The sequence below is a fragment of the Heterocephalus glaber genome, unplaced genomic scaffold (assembly GCF_053883595.1).
Source record: "Heterocephalus glaber isolate CG9 unplaced genomic scaffold, H.glaber_assembly_v1.0 deba00000347, whole genome shotgun sequence".
NCBI classification, from domain to species: domain Eukaryota; kingdom Metazoa; phylum Chordata; class Mammalia; order Rodentia; family Bathyergidae; genus Heterocephalus; species Heterocephalus glaber.
Genome location: NW_028258143.1, coordinates 45,839,197 through 45,857,455, shown reverse-complemented (window position 1 = coordinate 45,857,455; position 18,259 = coordinate 45,839,197). Strand labels below are relative to the sequence as shown.

Below are 18,259 nucleotides of genomic sequence, written 5' to 3'. Positions count from 1 at the left end.
ATCATTGCACATGGTAAAAAACATTTAGTACTTTGCTAAGTATCTTGTTGTGGTTTTATAAATATTATCTATACAATATAAAGGTAATCCTTATAGAAAAAATTTTAAAGCAAGAGAAAATGTGTTAAATTATAGATGTTTTTACTTTCTTAGCAATATAAATACAAGCTGCGCATGAAAACTTTCTTAAATTACATAATTTGAAAATGTTTTCATTTTATACTTAGAAAATTAAATTATACTCATATAGAACTCTGCAAATGTTTACACAAAACATAGATTAAGAATTGCACATCAAGGAAGAAAAAGAAAGCTTTCACCAACTAGGTACTTTAGGTATTAAGAATTAAAAACTGGCCTATAATCTCAGCTACTCAAGAGTCTGAGCCAGGAGGACAGAAATTTTGAGACCAGCCTGAACACTTATTGAGACCCTTTCTCAAAATGAAAAATTAAAAGATTTAGGGATAAACACCCTTTGGTTTACTCTCCAGTACTGGGGAAAAAAAAGTTCAAATGATGGAGTCTGGTTTGCATCTAAATCTGCTACACATTTCACAGGATTGAAATGACAAATATATTAATATATTCAAAGTATAAAAGTAAACATTTTTTAAAACTTCACTTTTTAAGCATTTTAAAAAATCTCACCCTTATTACGAAGTTGAAATGAACATTTCAGCCTTTCTATTGGAAACTTTAAGAGATTGGTAACTGGACCAGGAGCAATTGTTGTTCTGATTCATATTCTTATTTATTATCCACTCACTTGTTTTCTATGCTGTGTGCTTGAGCCAAGCACGGTTCTCTGTCCTGCACCGCTTCCCCTGTTGCTATCCAGAACGTTTTCTTTTCTGAAGGTCATATTCTGAGTATGACTCATTTCCAATCCAATCGATTGCTTCATCTTTAATTTCTCTCCCTATTCCCTCTCTTTTACTTTTTAGCATCATACTATCTATTTTTTCTAGCAAATTTTCCTTCATAAATGTTACAGAAATATTTCCAGAAATACCTGTGCTAACACTTATTTCCCTGTACTGGTATTTACACAGACGTCAAGCTTTATTGATGTTCTGATAGTATCTAGAGTTCAAGGGAATGAATCTAAAAGACATCAAGCAAGCACTCACTGTGACTATTTCCCATAAATCCTATCTTGGGAGTGCACTCATAAAAGCTCTCACATGTTTCCATTAAGATGGGCTACAAGAGAGCAAATGGCTGATGCTAATGAATCCAAGATATTTTTAAAGCCTCGTGCGGTCAATCAGGGAGGAGGCAGCTGCCAAAACACCTCTGTCTCCACAGCTCTGAAGCACTTCCTGCAAGGAAGCAGGACTGGCCATGTGGTGCCACAATGCCCAGTCTTACCCCCTCAGTCCCAACGCTGTCAGCAACTCTTCTTCCTTTCTTCCTTTCATATTGAGGAAAAGAAAAGAAACTACTCAGAATAATAAAAAAAGATGAGTGGTTTAGATTCAAAAAATCTAAGAAGTCAAAATTCTATCAGCCATGGCATTTAAATAAAAAGTTCTTGGTACTAGTACAGTTTTATGTATGGAAGAACTAGTTAGCAAATGTAACATACACAGTTTGAACAAAATTTAGGTAATATTTGTCCAGCTTCTCTCATTTAAAATATAATCTATGGGCTGTTTAATTAATTTTTCAATATAAAATGTTTTCAAAAGTTTGAAAAGTGGTGCTAGAATAAGAATGATCCTACTGTTTGCACAAGCATTGTGGGGAACAATATAACATAACAATCGTGACGTACAAGACAGAGTCAGTTGAAGATAAGATCTAAAGCTGGCCCAGTTGCTTATTAACCTTATGATTCTGGGAAGCTACTTAATGTCTTTCCAGGTATCAGATGCCTCATTGGTTGTGCTAACTAAGATGATACATGTCAAATGTTAGTGCTGTCCCTCTCATGGAATGGTTAATGAAAGTTCTGTAAGTGCCAGTTGTTACTACTGTGATTATTATTCTATATTCATGATTTTTAAAATGATGAATGCCAGTAAGAATGGGAAGAACAAACCAGAAATTCTTACTTTCATAGTGGCTATGATTCATCTCCTGTCATACACCTGGTTGCTTCTCAGTTACATATCTGAAGATACCTGAATTTACAACATTATTCTTTCTGTAGGGTTTTGTCTCACTCTACCCAAAACACAACTATCATATGCCTTTTTTTGTTAGACGTTCTACTCTCTTAGATTTTCAGAACAGCTATGAATAAAATTTGATTTGTCCCTTGCTGGAATCCTCCTCCTCCTCCTCCTCCTCCTCCTCCTCCTCCTCCTCACACCACCACTGTAGCTAACATTTTGGGGGCACTTACTAAATATTAAGTATAATTAAAGCAATTTTGCCTGTATTCACTGATTTTAACTTAAAATATCGGCACTATTCTATTAGCGTTAAATGAGGAAACCTAGTTCAGAGATACTTGCCTCCAATTAGATAATCTTTAATGAGAATTTAGATAATTTGACTACTATGAGATAGATTACTATGTATATGTGGATTTTTAATTTTAATACAGGGATCGTCCCAGAAGGGATCACACTAATGTGGGAATTTCAGTCACGTGGTAAAAGATATTTTAAGACATAGGAAGGCTCTTAAAATATACTGCTAAAGCCTGGAAGTTTCTGTTGTGCTATGAGTGTCATCTGCCCTTTTCTAGTAGAAATACACTGTAAGAAAGACAGAAACTTAAAAGTAACCAATATTGTAAACTCTGATATCCACTATGAAAAATAAAAAGTATGAGTTACTGAAAGAAAAAATAATGGAGATGGGGGCAATATTTTGACTTTTATTCCAAGGGAAAGGTATGTAAAACTTATCAGTAAATCTTTAAAGCATATATAATAAGACTGTACATTTTATTTTTTAAATTATAAAAGTATTCTAACTTTCAGAAAGAACATGTACTTAATACTCATATTTAATGAAAATTAATAGTTTGCTCTATTTACTTCTGATTGCTTTTGTAAATATAAATGAAAGTGAGAAAGCACAAATAAAGCATCTCTACCCATTCTTCTATTCCTCTTCTTTCATTGCATTTGTAGTATCCCTTCCTATGTGTATTTTTACTTCCATAAAAGTGTTGTTCCATGTGTGTTTTAATTACACAAGTGCTATCAAACTGTAAAATTTTGCAACTTCTGCTTTTCCCTTAACAATATACATATAACTCTGGTTATTCATCCATTTGTATCTAATTATCATTATATCAAACACACTACAGTTAAACCATCCTATAATGATGAACAATTGTTTCTTAACTTTTCATAACATTACATCTTCAGTGATTAAACCATCTGGTACTCATGCTGTCATTATGAAACTTCCTTCTTCAGCCAACTTCTCAATAATTTGTATTAACAAACTTTAAAATGTGATGATCTGATGATGCAATATATGTTAAATGGTGTCTTCTTTCAATTTTAATTTCCCTGATTCTTAACAGTTGTTCATATTTGTATTAATAAGTTTTTCTGTTTGTTATATGTTACATTGAATATGTTAATATTCAATACCTGTTTTTATTGCATCACCTTTTCTTTATTTTGATAGTAGTTCTTTTTATATTCAGACACTAATTCTGTCATTTGATGATTTGCAAATATCTCCTACTTTGTAGTCTACCGTTTCACTTTCTTCATGTAATATTTGACATATATATATGCTTTTAATGTACCTAAATATGTAACTTTATTTTTCATGTTATCCTAATATACATATTTTCTTGAATGTTTTCTGTAAGTTTTAGTATTTCTACATTTAGATCTTTACTTTTCTGGCAATTTACTTGCATATCTGGTATGAATTAGGAATCTAATTTTATCTTTTTTTAAATTTGAAAGCCATTTATTACAATAGTCTATCCTCTCCCATTTTATTTGCAATGTCTCCTCTGTCTCATCACAATTTGTCATTTAAATATGGGTCTGTTTTAAGCTATCTATTTGTTCTATGTGCAGACTCAAGCTAATTTCATGAGTTTTACAAGTAACTACTTCAGCATTTTCAGTACTGAGATCTGTTAGGGTAAGCATGATCTCCACTTTCATTATTCTTGTTCAAAATTACATTTGTCTATATTTTTAGTCCTTCATTCTTTCATAGGAACTTTAGAATAAATTGGGCCTACATAATATCTTAACATATTATGGAAAATATAATTATAGGAATACATGGAGAATAGTGTAGCAAATCCTCAGTTTTAATTTTTTAATCTTATTTCGTCTTTCTTTTGGCTGAATACTGAAAGAAACTCTAAGATATCTATCACTTTCATACGTATCGCTAAGAGATGAAAACTTTGGATCTGCATGCTGTAGATGTTGTAACTAGGGATAATCACAATAAAGTGCTTATATTTAAACTGAAATATGAGGAGTCTCATGGGAAGCCTGTTCCAGCTAGAATCGTAGTGCAAGGTTTTTCACATTCCAAGAACTGATGAATGTCTGTGTGCTTGGAGTCTGGTGATGGAGAGAAGTCAGGAGTGTGTAGGTTCAATCATACGGGGCTGTTGAGGGTTTTGGAAATCACAGTGATGAGTTCAAGTGAAAGTGGCTGAAAGGTTGGGAGTGGTTGAGAATTGCAGCAGGGAGAAGAAGCTGAAGCTTCAACAAGAGGGGAAGCTGGGAATGCAAGTGGTAGGCTTGTGCCTCAGAACAAAGGGAGATGACAGTGATGCCAGCTCGGTGTTAAAACACAAACAGAGATGAAGGGGTGGATTTGAGATACGTTTATATGGAATATGACTGTGGGAGAAAGAACAAATATATAAGTAGACAGAAACAATTTTTAAATATATCTCAGCAGACTAAAATAAAGGGCTAAATCTGTTATCATTTATTAAGGCTAAATGTGAGGTCCCCATCCTGAATTTAAAATAAATCAAACAAGAGCTAAATGAACTGTATTTATATAATGTTAGTGATCTGACTTAGCAATGCTTTCTTTCCCCTAGCTGATTTAAAGGATGGTGAAGGTGAAAGCAACTTGGGTTTCCTCAAGTGTGTTATACAGCGTCTGCATAAATAACTGCACAGCATCCAATTAAACAGTGATGTTTCTGCCTGAGAAAGCTATATATAAGCAAATGAAACTAGAAAGATACATGGTAGGAATGCATAATTACAGCAGGGCCCTATTTAAAACACAATTCAGCACTACATATATTTGAATATGATAACTGATAAATCGGGATCTTGATATACCACAATAACACCCATCAAAAACATAAATTATAGTTAACTAGTACATTGATATTTATTCCACTAATGTCCATGCCATTATGAACTCCTACAATAAATGTATCTGTTTTGATTTGGCTTTAAAAAGTTTAGTTGTATTTTAAAAAGGCAAGTCTTTACAAAACTAAATGTCATTTATCATGTATTTAACAGTAATTGAGCCAGCACCAGTCTAAGTACTAAAAAGACTACAGTTAAGCTCTGCAAATCTCCAGAAAAGATAAGGTTATTTGCACAAATAACTATGATGTAAAAAAGAATGCAGTAAATGTTGGAAAAGTGCTAAAGTGACTATAGAGTATGAGTTTCCACAGAAAATAAATCATATCTTACTTTCATACTTCTAGCTCCTAGTGATAGTGCAGGGAAATGGCAGGTACCAAATGCCTAATGTCCATGCATTCTTTCAACTACGTAAGTATTTGTTAAGTGCTTAGTAGATGCAAGGCACAAATATTAAGCTAGTGTTTTTGATGAGAGGTCACATGGCTACTGGTATCAACATGTTTGGCAAAAAATACTGAAATGGAAAGAAGGAAGAACAGTACTGCCAAAGTTTTTGAATGGTGGTGAAATATTAGTAGATTCTGAGGCGATGGTGAAGAAGATAAATGGAATGAAACCTGGTGGTGTTTTCATGCAGAGACATGTGGCATGAATCTTGCCTCAGGTTATAAGTTAAATAGTCATAGATTGGGAGGCAGAAGAAAAGGCAGGTCAATATGAAGCATAATCTGCATAAGGTTAGAGGATGCAACAGTGAGTAGCTATTTCTGACTTATTATTATTGAAACCCAAGATCTCCCCAATGAAATGATGTGATAAGGTCAATAGACCTTACAGAATATTCCAGCAAATGTTTTCCATAGTACCACTAGATCATGTCTATCTTCCTCCACTAATAATTATCCCAACTGCTTAACTCCCTTATTTCAGCAAACTAAACTGAACACTTGATAATTCAAATGGTTTATGTCTGGTGTTAAAATATGGACATAACCTTATAATTATCTGTATGGTCCTAGATATGACCTGCAGTTGGCTCCAGAATCCCACAAGCCGAAGCTAATTTGTTCTTTTCTAAAATAAGGAGAAATCTCTAATTTAACAATAGTTAAGAGATATCTTTATGTTACTTCTCTTTTCTTACTTGATTTTCGGTCTAACTTTTGAAACTAGTTTGAATTCTTGTTCTTAAGAGTTATTATCACAGAGTAGAAAGGAGTTTTTGAGGGTAAGGAGGTGCTGATTCCTGTTCAAAGACTTCTAAAACTCATATGTTGATACTCCTATGTTTATATTCATCCATTGTATGAAAAATCATTGATTCAGAGGTAGACTGCAACCACTAAAAAGATAAGTTCTCACAATGCTGGGTAGATGTGAGCTGTCACTGTAATTCTAATTGATATTTATTCTTGGAAGTTATTGCTTCGACCTGACTGAAAGGTCCTGGCACACAGCCTGTAACACTAGATATACTCTGTTTGTTGAAACTTGTCTTAGGCACTTTCCCATCTCTAGGAAACAAATACCCAACACCCACAACTTAAAGGAGAATATGTTTATTTTGGCTCATGGTTTTTAGTCCATGGTCTGCTGGTTCCAAAGAAAAAGCAAGATGGCAGAGGGGCACTGTCAGAAGAAAAGGTGCTTAACCCTATGGCAGCCAGGAAGCAGAGAGAAGGGAGAAGCTGGGGACATTTTAGATGTAAATCATAACAAAACTGCATGTAAATCTTCAATGCATTTTAACTTCTTAGTAAAGAGAACTTGACAGACATGTTTCAGTTATCATCTTTCCGTTGAGTTTCATGTAAAAATCTATTTTTTTTAATGTCAAGTATCATCATGAAGTATGCAGTCAGCAGAAAGGAATAACATGATACTCTAACCTGGTTGCTTATGATGGTTGACTTATTCCCTGTATATTCAGAGAAAAGTTAAGTCATGGATGGAAGGAGGGAGGGAGGGGGAAACAGATTCTAAAACTCAGCTCTAAGGGTAAATTATAAATATATCTCTGATGGTTAATTTCTATTTTTATAAAATGAATATAGTAACTCTTACCTAATCACACAAATTTTTCAGATACTGAAAGAACTCAAGAATAAAAATGTTCCATAAATTAGACGTGTTATCCCTATGTAAGACACCCCCTATTGGTTTAATGTGCAATTTAGAATGTCCTTTTACCTCTTGATGTTTTTACTTTTTAATCGGTATGCATTTATTTGTAGAAATACTCTGTTGCAGGAAAAAAAATATATTCTTTTTGGGACTATGCTTCATCACTCGCTTCTTGTTACTTGTGTGAAATGCCAAGAACCTCAAGAAGGCAGAAAAAGAATCATTCCTCTCTGTTGGCTCTGTAGGTCTCCTTTTGACAGTGCTCAAATACACACTGACTGGCTAAAGAGCCACAGGGGTATGGTGAAACAAAGCATTCCATAGTCATACAGAACTGGCTGTTCTCAAGGGAAGTATAAGATATGACCTTGGTGGATCACTGGCAAATATGCAAGCTGCCTAGTAAAACTCAGAAGTTCAAGGAAAAAGCCACCAAACCCTTTTTGACATTTGGAATGTAAAACTCATTTTACATTTGGAAGCTGTTATTATCATAATGTAATGTGCTACAATTTGAATATTTAAAGAGAATGATTATAGTAGTATGGAATTTTCTACTCCCGTAACTGCTGCATGAACAAAATAATCATATCAATTCCTATACAAGTAATACAAAACAAAATGTTATGTAATGTTACTTAAAATGTTTGTAAAGTAATGGGTACATAGAATATTTTAAACAGGAAAGATTAGCATATGATGAGAGTAGGATTTAAATAAGGGCAACCACATTATTCAAAACCCCAATATGACACTAAGTTGTTTCCTAATGAGATATAAAGTTGATAGTCTTCCAAAGTCCTTTATTCTAAGACAGTAATCACTTTTATTTTTGACAGCAAAAAAAAATGACATAGGATTAATGTGGCCAAAGGTTCATATGAATAAGATATTGCAGATAAACCCTTACTATAATCTTAGAATAAATAAAACATCCTTTTATAAATTTGAATACTTTTAGATTAGATATCTGGAATTAGATTTCTAGAGTATCAAATAATTTCAAATACATTTTTGAAAATGAGAAACTCTTAACTACTCCTCTTACATTCATTAAAATGCTCTGATCATTCATAAAACCAAATATTGTAGGTAGAATCTTTGTCACTTGATTCTTTGTTATTTCTCTTTCTTTATCCTTCTTTCCAAAATGTGACTATAATGAACAAAACTATTAAACGAGAAGGGAACTTTTTATACAAACATTCATTTAATCTTTAAAAATCATAGAAAATCTCTACTAGATTCATTCTTAACACAAAGTTAAATCAGCATTTTTAGTGAATTAATCATGGCATTACCACTGATATTAAATGTTAAGCTGAAAAATTTCAATAACTTTTTGAACATCATAAAATAAGTCTGTTCTCTTTAATGGGAAAAATAATCTCTGCTAGATGCAACTCATGGAAAAGGTTTCGTGAGTTGGCTAAATATTGTATAATTCAGCTCTTCATACCGTTTCATCTGCTGCTTTGCATGTAGAAATACAATGTGAGCTGCAGATATCATTTTTTTGCTCTTTAAATTTGGAACATATTTGTTGTGGGAAAGTATATATTACCAGAAATAAGCTTTAGTAAAAGTTCATACACCATTCTACTCCTTCAACAAGTCAAATTGTTTCCAGTTTTTAGGACACTGAACCATTCTTTGCCTTTGATATTACAGAATTCGCTGAAAATATAGATCGAATTTTGTGTTCTTTTCCTCCATCCGTGATCTCCTAAGTTTTATACAGTCCCATATTCATAATAGTTATGAAAATTAACGATTTAAATGAATTCCCGTAACCTAATGGAACACGTCTGCTTTCTTAAGTATGTCATGCTCCTCTCCCTCTCCAGTCTCCACAACCCTAAGTTTTGGTGCTGCATTGAACAGCAACACTTTCATTTTTATAGTTTTCTCTCTTCAGTTAAACTCTCTGAAGAACAAACTTACGAATATTTTTATGGCTCTTATATTGCAAAGTGCTTTCCAAATTTCATTGCCATTAACAGCAATATGTGTTCCTATGATGTGTACTGTGACCTTTACCAGTGCTTGGGTATTAGTATTTTATATTGGAGGGAGGAGTACTAATTTCATAAAAATGAAATCTCAATAGTATTGTTTTAATATGTTTTAATTACTAATGTTGTTAAATGCTTTAAAATATGTGCTCATCATATTTCCTACTATGTAGATTCTCTTTGAGGAGGTGTGTAGTTTTTATTTCAAAAATTAACATGTGTTTTTAATACTTTATTTAGAAAATGACCCCATATCAAATGAATTTTCTCAATATAAACTATTTTTCTTTTTCATTGGACTTTGTTTTTGTTTATACATTAAATATTTTTATATTATTAAATATGTTGTGTTTTCTGATATGATGCTTGCTCTACTACTTCAAAGTCCATATAATGATCCTACAAATGTCTCACAAATATGCAACTTCTCTCATAATTAAAAAAATTAATTAATTTATTTGATACATTTGAAATGCATTTTTTTCATGGTATGAGATGTGAATCTCAATTATTTCTTTTACAAATTAGCTAATAGTACAACTATTTAAAAATCCTCTTTCTCATTGTTTAGTAATGCTGATTTTTATATATGTATTAAATTCTTGTATGTAACATATTGGGATTTTTCTATGCTTTTCTACACAGAGCACACTAGAAAAAACTTTAATTATATATATTTTTTATTTTAAATTGATATCTGGAAAGGCTTTTCAATATTTATGACTTCTTTTTAAAGTCTCCCTTTTTCCTCATTAGCTTATTTCTCCAAGTAAAGTTTTATTATTCCTTCACTTAAGAAAATCTAGTTTATTGAGATTGTACTCTCATATTTATAAATTAATCTGAAAAATATTAATAGGTTTATATAGCTTTATACATGGAAATATAATCTACTTCATTAATTCTTCTTTTATAAGAAGATAATATTTTAAAGATACATTCAACATTATATAATTCATGAGCAAAATAAAATAGTGGCAAAAGTAAACACTAAGAAGGAAACTATGGATTTATGAGAAATGATAGAAAAATATGATGAATGTTTAAATTTAAAAGATTATTATAGTAAAAGACACATTGTCATAAATCTCCTTCAAAATATTCCATTTGTTTCAAACACTCTTGTCCCATTGTTCTTGCTACCCTGAAGCAGTTCTGGAAGTCCTTTCAAGAGTCTTTAGTTGTGTTGTTGTGGCTGCCTGGATGCCCTGAATTGATTCAAAATAATTACCTTTCAAGGTCATTTTGACTTTGGGGAAGAGTCAGAATTTTCATGGTGTCAGATTTGATAAATAAGGCAGATGAGGATGCACCAGAATGATTTTACAAGCTTCCTTTTCCATTGAATGGTACTCTACAGCAACATTTACTATGTTTTTGATCACATGTCATGAGGCCACTCATGAATGAGGACTTCAGAACTGCTTCAGAAAGTGGCAAGAATGATAGGATAAGAGTGCTTGAAGTGAAAGGTAGTTTGATGGGGATGTTTTGCACTACAATAAATTTTCAAAAATTTCATCATTCACTGTGTATTTTTATCACACCACATATATCTAGGCTAGAGTTTCATGTGATCTTAGGCAAGACTCTTAGCCTCTGTAAGGGTTTGTTACCAATGAAATAGAGCATGTACCCAAAAATGTTAGCTATGATCATAATTTTTAATATAATGTGTGCCCAGAATTTGACATTTTACAAGTTTCTTTCATTTATATCATTTCACTTGCTCTGCTTGATCTTTACAAAGCTCTGTGAGAGTATGCTTTTGGTAAAATCAAAAAGCAAACACATATCTTCTTTTGACTCAAAAACATTAACTCGACCGGGTGTGGTGGCATAGCCCTGTAATCCCAACACTCAGGAGGCTGAGGCAGGACGATTGCCTGGTTTACACAGTGAGCTGAAGGCCAGCCTGAACTACATAGCAAGACCCTGTCTCAAAAAAACAAAAAACACAAGGTGAAGCCCATTTCATATCATCATGATATATGTAAAATAGTCTATGATTTTTCAGCCAGAATAGTTATAATTGCTCTTCCATCATATTTTCTAATTAGTTGTGATTGCTTAAAGGAATATTATTGATTTTATTATATTTATCTCCCATTGAACAGTTATTGAGCTTTCTCTATTACCTTTATGTTTGTGTATGTTAGTAAGGACTGAAATCAGGACCTTCACACTGAGCTACATCCTCCACCTTTTTTTAATTTTAATTTTTAATTTTGTGACAGGGTCTTGCTAAGATGCTAAGTTGCCCATGCTGGGCTCAAATTTACAATCCTCCTGCTTCAACTTCCCAGGGTGTTGGGATTATAGGCCTTACCTCCACATTTACCCTCTTTACTGCCTCTTAAAAAAAGTTTTGACTCAAATTTTATTTTATTTTTTTGGTTCCCAAAATTTCCAATATAATTTGGTGTTCTAAATTCAGACATTAATAATATCAACTCATCAAAAATAATAATAAGACTAGCTATCAATTGTAACTGTGACATGTTCAAATCTTCCTGTTAAGGCTTGTGTTTAAATGTCCCCTCAAAGTGAGGTGGGAATTTCCTCTTTAGAGGTGGCTGAATCTGGCATGAGTGATGCTGGGGTTAAGGGCATGTGATTACTAAACCATTGCCCTAATCCCAGTAATCTGAAAAAGATAAAAGGGGTAGAAAAACACTGTTAAGTCCCCTTGTTGCTTTTGCTGCTTTTGTGTGCTCCATGCTGTTTGTATCTCCTCCGTGATGCCTGTTTGCCATCCCTGCCTTGGAGCCAGCAGATTATGGACTGAAACCTCTACAAACTCAGCTAAATAAACCCTTTCCCCTTTAACTTTGGGTGGCAGGTATTTTGTCTCAGCAGTGAGAGAAAAGTAACTAACACAGTTTCGCATCGTTTACATAATGCATTAGCTTGAGAATATTCCACGTCAATCCTTTAGACCTCATAGTACCTTGCCTGACAGAAAAGCTAACCTTACAGTGTGGCAGGAAAAGGAACCGAAAGGAAAACGTTGTTTTCCTAGGTGGGCTTTAGGGTAACCTTTTCCTTGGGGAAGACAGAATAGAGGGATGAGCAGGGAACAGGCTTTGGGCTGCACACTTGAGAGAGTTTTGCTGCTTACACATCTCTTGCTAAATCACAGCTGCCTAAGCAATTTCTCATCACGTTAGATCTTCCACTGTTAAATAAGCCCCTCCACCCAGGACATAACTTCACTTATGAGGGATTACATTTTTTAAAAACCCTGAATTATTCCATCTTTCCCTAACTATTTCCCGGGCACTGGATTCTTTCTTGAAAAAGTGTAATAATAACATGTCCATTTTCATGAAATCGGTTAGCATGATAAAAATCCCACACCACAGGTATCTAAATAAATGGAATCCACTCAAAAATACTTCATTTTTAGTTCATTGTTCTATTAGATCAATTAGAGCAATTTTTTTAAATGTAAGAAGGAGTGAATGAAAAACAGAAATAACCAAGATAGCACTATTCTTTTCGCTGCAGAGCCGAGAGTCGGCTTCCAGTATGTTCCAGTACTCACGGGTGAAGTGGTTGGATGTAGATGGATTGACGCTGTCCCCGCTGTCAGCGCTTTCGCTGCTGGAAACTTCATCATCTGATTCCCGCACAGAGGAGCAGGGTGAGGAGCCGTCAACTTCTTCAAACTTCCTCTTTAAAATTCCACTCATAGCTGCAGCGCTGTCACATGTACCTGAAACAGGAACGGGGGCAACAGAGCATTGAAATATTTGACCGCTGAATGTGGAGCCAAGGTCTCGAGTCACTTTTATATGGGTTTTATACATGAGCTGAGCTGTAGCTTTCTTTTGAAAGGATCACTAAGCAGATCTTTTGTTTTCTGTTTATTTTCAAATTAACAAAACTCAAATGAAATTAAATATGAATAGTTGACCATTTGTTTACCAAGACATTTCTATTTTTTTAGACATGGTTCATTTTCCTGTAATAACACTATTCCCGTTTGTTGGCAAATTGAGAAAATCCACCTGAGCCCATAAAATTCTGTAAAGAAGATGAATGCTGGTGTCTCCCAAAGACCTAAATGATTACTGCAATATATAAAACTCACCTGGAGGAAATGACCAAAAAAATTATGTGAAAACTTTAGAAACATAATTAGCATTTGAAATAAAGCATTTGAAATCTACTCTGAATTTTAAGTCATTTTTGTTTCACTATCACAATGAAATGAAAATGTATCCCCATACTACTTGGTTGCTGAAGCTGTTGCTCATTCTTTTTAAAAACTTCCTAAGGCTGTTTTACCGGGAGACAGCACTGATTGATTGGAAAGCACTGGGAATGGCCTGTAGACACTATTTCTTCTAAATAATTTCTCTTGGATGAATGGGCTTTGCCCTCTCCCTCACCTACCCTTTCTCAACCTTTCCCATTTTACTTTGACATGTGCAGAGTCAGCTAAAGGACATAAACTTTCTTTGCAACCTAAGGATGTTTTAAAGAATACACTACATATAAATTAGTTATATGGACATGACCTTACATTACTAAATTAGATTAACTTAGCCGAAAGTATTACTAAATCAATTCCATGCATTCTGCCTTGCACCTCCTTTGTATCAGCTGATTTTGAGACCCATCTGAGTTCTTTAAGCCGTGCTTTCTTTTTGCTGCAAGAGTATAGCTATCAGTCCTGCACATCAAGAGGAAGCAAGACCCTTAAAACTGTTCCAAGGTCCACTCAGTTACATGATCTCAGTACTGCTCTACAGAATCTCTAAAATCATTTCTCCTCTGTGCAGATTACAGAGTAAGCAGCCTGCTAAGATCCCCTAAGCTGGGCCAGCTTTCAGCTGATTCAGTAGTTTTCAAAGTGTGCTACCTGGATCAGTAGCAGCAGTACCACCAAGAAGGAGGTGGCTTAGAAATGCAAATTCTCAGTTCCCATCTCAGACTTCCTGGTGTCAGAAATTTCCAGGGAGCAGGCCCCAGCACTCAGTACTTTATGGCAATTTAAAGCATACTCAAATTTGATGACCACTTGGCTAATTTCTATCTGTGCTCCAGCATTTCCCTCCCTGGATTTACCTTCTTTGTGGGTTTGTCCACACATCAGCCCTAGAGAGACCCTTAACACCACACTCAGTTCTTAGTCAAAATCTCTTGATCACCCCTAGTGTAATTTCTAATAAAATTAACCATAGTATTAGATATATCTTAAAGATTTATTCTTAATTCCAATTTACTCATTCAACTAAGCATGTGTTGGGTAACTGGCATACTTATGCTTGGTTCCTTGAGTGGGGTAAGTGACACAAAAAGGAGTTTGAGAATGTTACCTGCCTTCACAAAGCAAGCATCCACTCCTCTAGACTCCATCAAATACAGCATAATCCATGTTCAACCTCTTTGTTTAATTAATCCATGTCTTTGCTTGACTGTTTTAGTAACAGTGAAGACAGCTGATAGCAATAGGAAGATATATCACTGTCCACTGTTCTGAGAATAAAATCTATTCGATGCTGATTTTACTCCATTCAGATTACCATATTATTTTCTTCATCTTAAAGAGTGTGAAATGCATAAAATATTCATGCATATCTGAGCAGGGTGAAGAGGAAAGAAAGAGATATTTTAAGTAAAGTCTTGAAATAAAAGTAGGACAAGATATAAATTTTAAAATCGTTCACTTCAAACAAGATGCAAAGTAATTCATGGGGGAGAGGCTCCAAGAAATAAAGTAATACAGGACAGAAACCTGTTTAAAAAGTATATTTTTACAAGTACATTTTATAAGAAAATCTTGCAAAAGGAACAGTTAAATGCCTTGTCTTTCTTAAGCTCTACTCTCCCTCCCTACCACTTCCTCAGGAAAGACAAATTTCTCAAAAATCAATAACACCATTTGGGCTACAGAGAACCATGTCCCAACCTCACAAATGGTGGTACTTGGTTCTCTTCTCTTCCTTTCTTGCTTCCTCAACAATGAAAGGGGGGAATGTGGGAAAGATGGTTTGAAAATTCCAAAGTTGCTTTTTTCTTTCTGTTATTACATTTGAGACTGAAGCAATGGAGATGTAAATTGGATATAATTTCTGTCCAGATCTCTAGTATTGAAAGAGCCTGAGCTAGCCCCAAGATGAAGGAAGTAAGGAACTGTTGTCTGAAGTGGGAGAAATGAAATGATGAAGTAATTTTAGAGTATCATAACCTTTACATATATACATATGAAACTGAAGAGCTAAGTTGTTTGCACAGCAATGAAGCAAAACACCTTTCTAGTTTCACTGCCTTCAAAAGATATCAAATGATTATATCAAAATGTCATAATAAATTATGATGGCAAATGGCTCATTGCTTACCAGAATGTATCCTTTAATATACTTAGTAGTGGAAGGGTAAAGGGAGATGTGGTTTTCTCCCATATCATCTTACTAAGAGAGAAAAAGGTACAAGGATTTATGGTGAAGAACCTATTAATAAATTTGTGCACGCCTAGTTTGCTTGTGTCCTGTGTTGGTTCGCCAAGAATCTAAGAATGGCAATATGTGCCTTAGTAAAGAAGATCCAAGTGAGAATGAATGCCTATCCTATTGCTACCAGGGCTCTTTAAATGTAACACCTTATCTTTTTCTTCTCAAAGATGAAGCATAATTAAATGTGGTAGATATGAAAACAATAAGGGGATAAACATTTCAAATTTGCCTGATATGCATCAAAGCCCAAAGAAAAATCAGGCAGGCATTAATTTATTCAAGATATAAGAACCTAACAATCTACGCCTAGATAGCCATTTTATCCCAGCTATCATTGTTTAGTTGAGAAAACATGCACTAGGCAAGGGCACCACCATTTCTCTTCGACTAAGACAAGAGCCTCCTAACTATCCTTTCCCATCTGCTGCTATTCGCTTTTGATGATGTGTTTCCCAGGCTGCAGGCAGAATGATAAATTTAGAATCCATATCTGATCACACTAGCCTATGGTTCAAACTCTTAAGAGACTTCAGATTGCCTTAGATTAAAATTCAAATCCTCAAGTCGGCTTATAAAGTCCTTAAAGTCCCAGTCAGAATCCAGAAGGGTGTAAGATAACTTGTCTTGGTTGGCTAACCTCCTCATCCTCAGTTTGGGCCACTGGCCTTGTTGATATTTTGGCTTTTTATAAACTTTCTGTTTCTCCAGCTTGTCACTTCTGACCTTTAGGCCAGCTGCTATACTTTGCCTTCTGATCTCCTGTTAAGTTTTTGTCCGTAGCATTTACTATCTTCTAAATCCACATTATATATTTATGTGTTTCTATGTTTATTATTTGTTTTCATTTCCTGTTAAAAGAGACAAGGGCAGGGAATCTTTATTTTCTTTGTCGATGTTTCGAGTATATAGAATAGTGTCTTATGTATAATGGGTGCTCAATAAGTATTTGTTAAATGAATAGTGAAATCCTTTCATTTCCATACTTTATCATGTCTGTTCTCTCTGCCAGACTGGGAGCTTCAAGGAGGTAGAGATCATGTTTCTCCCACTTATTGCTCTATCTACCCCTACTAACAAAATATAATGGCATATTTGATTGAATAAGAATCATACTGAGAGATAAAATTGACCTTACAACACCATACAATTATTTGTTTATTTATTTATTCATTTTGCTGAAAACACAAAAAACAATTCTAGACTAAAAGGACTTGGGAAAATGCTGGGCTAGTTCATGCAATGTAAAGTAGAGCAGAAAGCCAAAACTTAGAAAATGCAGGTATCAGGACAGCTTTGGGGCTTATAGCTGTAGAAATTCCTTGGTCATTCCTCCAGACTTTTTTGTTACGACATCTATGGTCCAGTAACATTTTGTATGTATCAGAGCTCAAGTTTAATATTTTAAAGGAAGAGAAACTTTCTGCCTATGCTGGGTTAACTGTCTGTCCACTGATCATTCAACTCCTTGGACAATGGGCTGAGGGAGACATTGTAAGTAGGGAGCTACATTCAGTAGGTTCTAGCCCAGAGACTACCTCAGAGACATTAATAAGTTCAATTGCATTTCAAAGCCAATAGTCTGTCCCTATCCAACACTGATCTATCTTATTATTTTTATTTACCAATATAATATGTGAATTTACCTGTTAATCAGAATCTCAGCTTGGGATTCCCCTTTCTCTGCTCTATTTCCAAATTTAATTTAGAAACTTTTAAAAGCATTAATAAACACACTTATCAGCATGTTATTCTTGATAAACACATACTATTTATTTCATATTTGTATTAGATATAACCAGTGCTTAGAAGCTTCTGCACACACTTATAAAAAAATGTGCTCAGAAAAAAATAGTGACAAAAAAAGAGCCACTAGGTTTTTTAATGTTTATAAGAACCATTATTTCATTTAATATATTTCTGGCTTATTGGTAAGGTAAAGAGAGTAGTGGGATCAATGGAACAAGTATCAGAATCCAGAGGTGTAAGGTGACAATAATAAGGAGAGTTTGGCTAAAAACACAAATTATGAAATAGACAAAATTGCAGTTTAATATCTGTGGATAAGGGGCGGAAGCTAAACTTTGGGTATATGTAGTATATTGCTCATTTTACTCTCTCTCTTTTCTGTTGTTTTTGTTTGTTTGTTTGTTTTTTGAGATAGGGTCTCACTGTGTAACCCAAGCTGACTTCAACTTGCAATCCTCCTGCCTCAGTCTCCCAAGTCCTGGGATTATGAGTGTGTGCTACCATACCAGATTTTTACTCTCTCTTGATGGCTTAAATATTCCACAACTTTCACAGATAACTCACAGTTTTTACTATTTCATTTATATTTATCTAATGTTTAATCTCATATTGT

The 18,259-nt window shown here is 34.2% G+C and overlaps 1 protein-coding gene across 8 annotated transcripts in view; it reads right to left on the bottom strand.

Moving 5' to 3' along the window:
- Positions 1–18,259, bottom strand: part of Csrnp3 (cysteine and serine rich nuclear protein 3) — a 188,922-nt gene that overhangs the window by 63,951 nt on the left and 106,712 nt on the right. For all 8 annotated transcript variants that reach the window (XM_087199774.1, XM_021238560.2, XM_087199786.1 and 5 more), the window contains one exon: positions 12,984–13,154. In XM_087199774.1, coding sequence (XP_087055900.1) covers positions 12,984–13,154 — 171 coding nt within the window. The remainder of the gene's footprint in view (positions 1–12,983; positions 13,155–18,259) is intronic.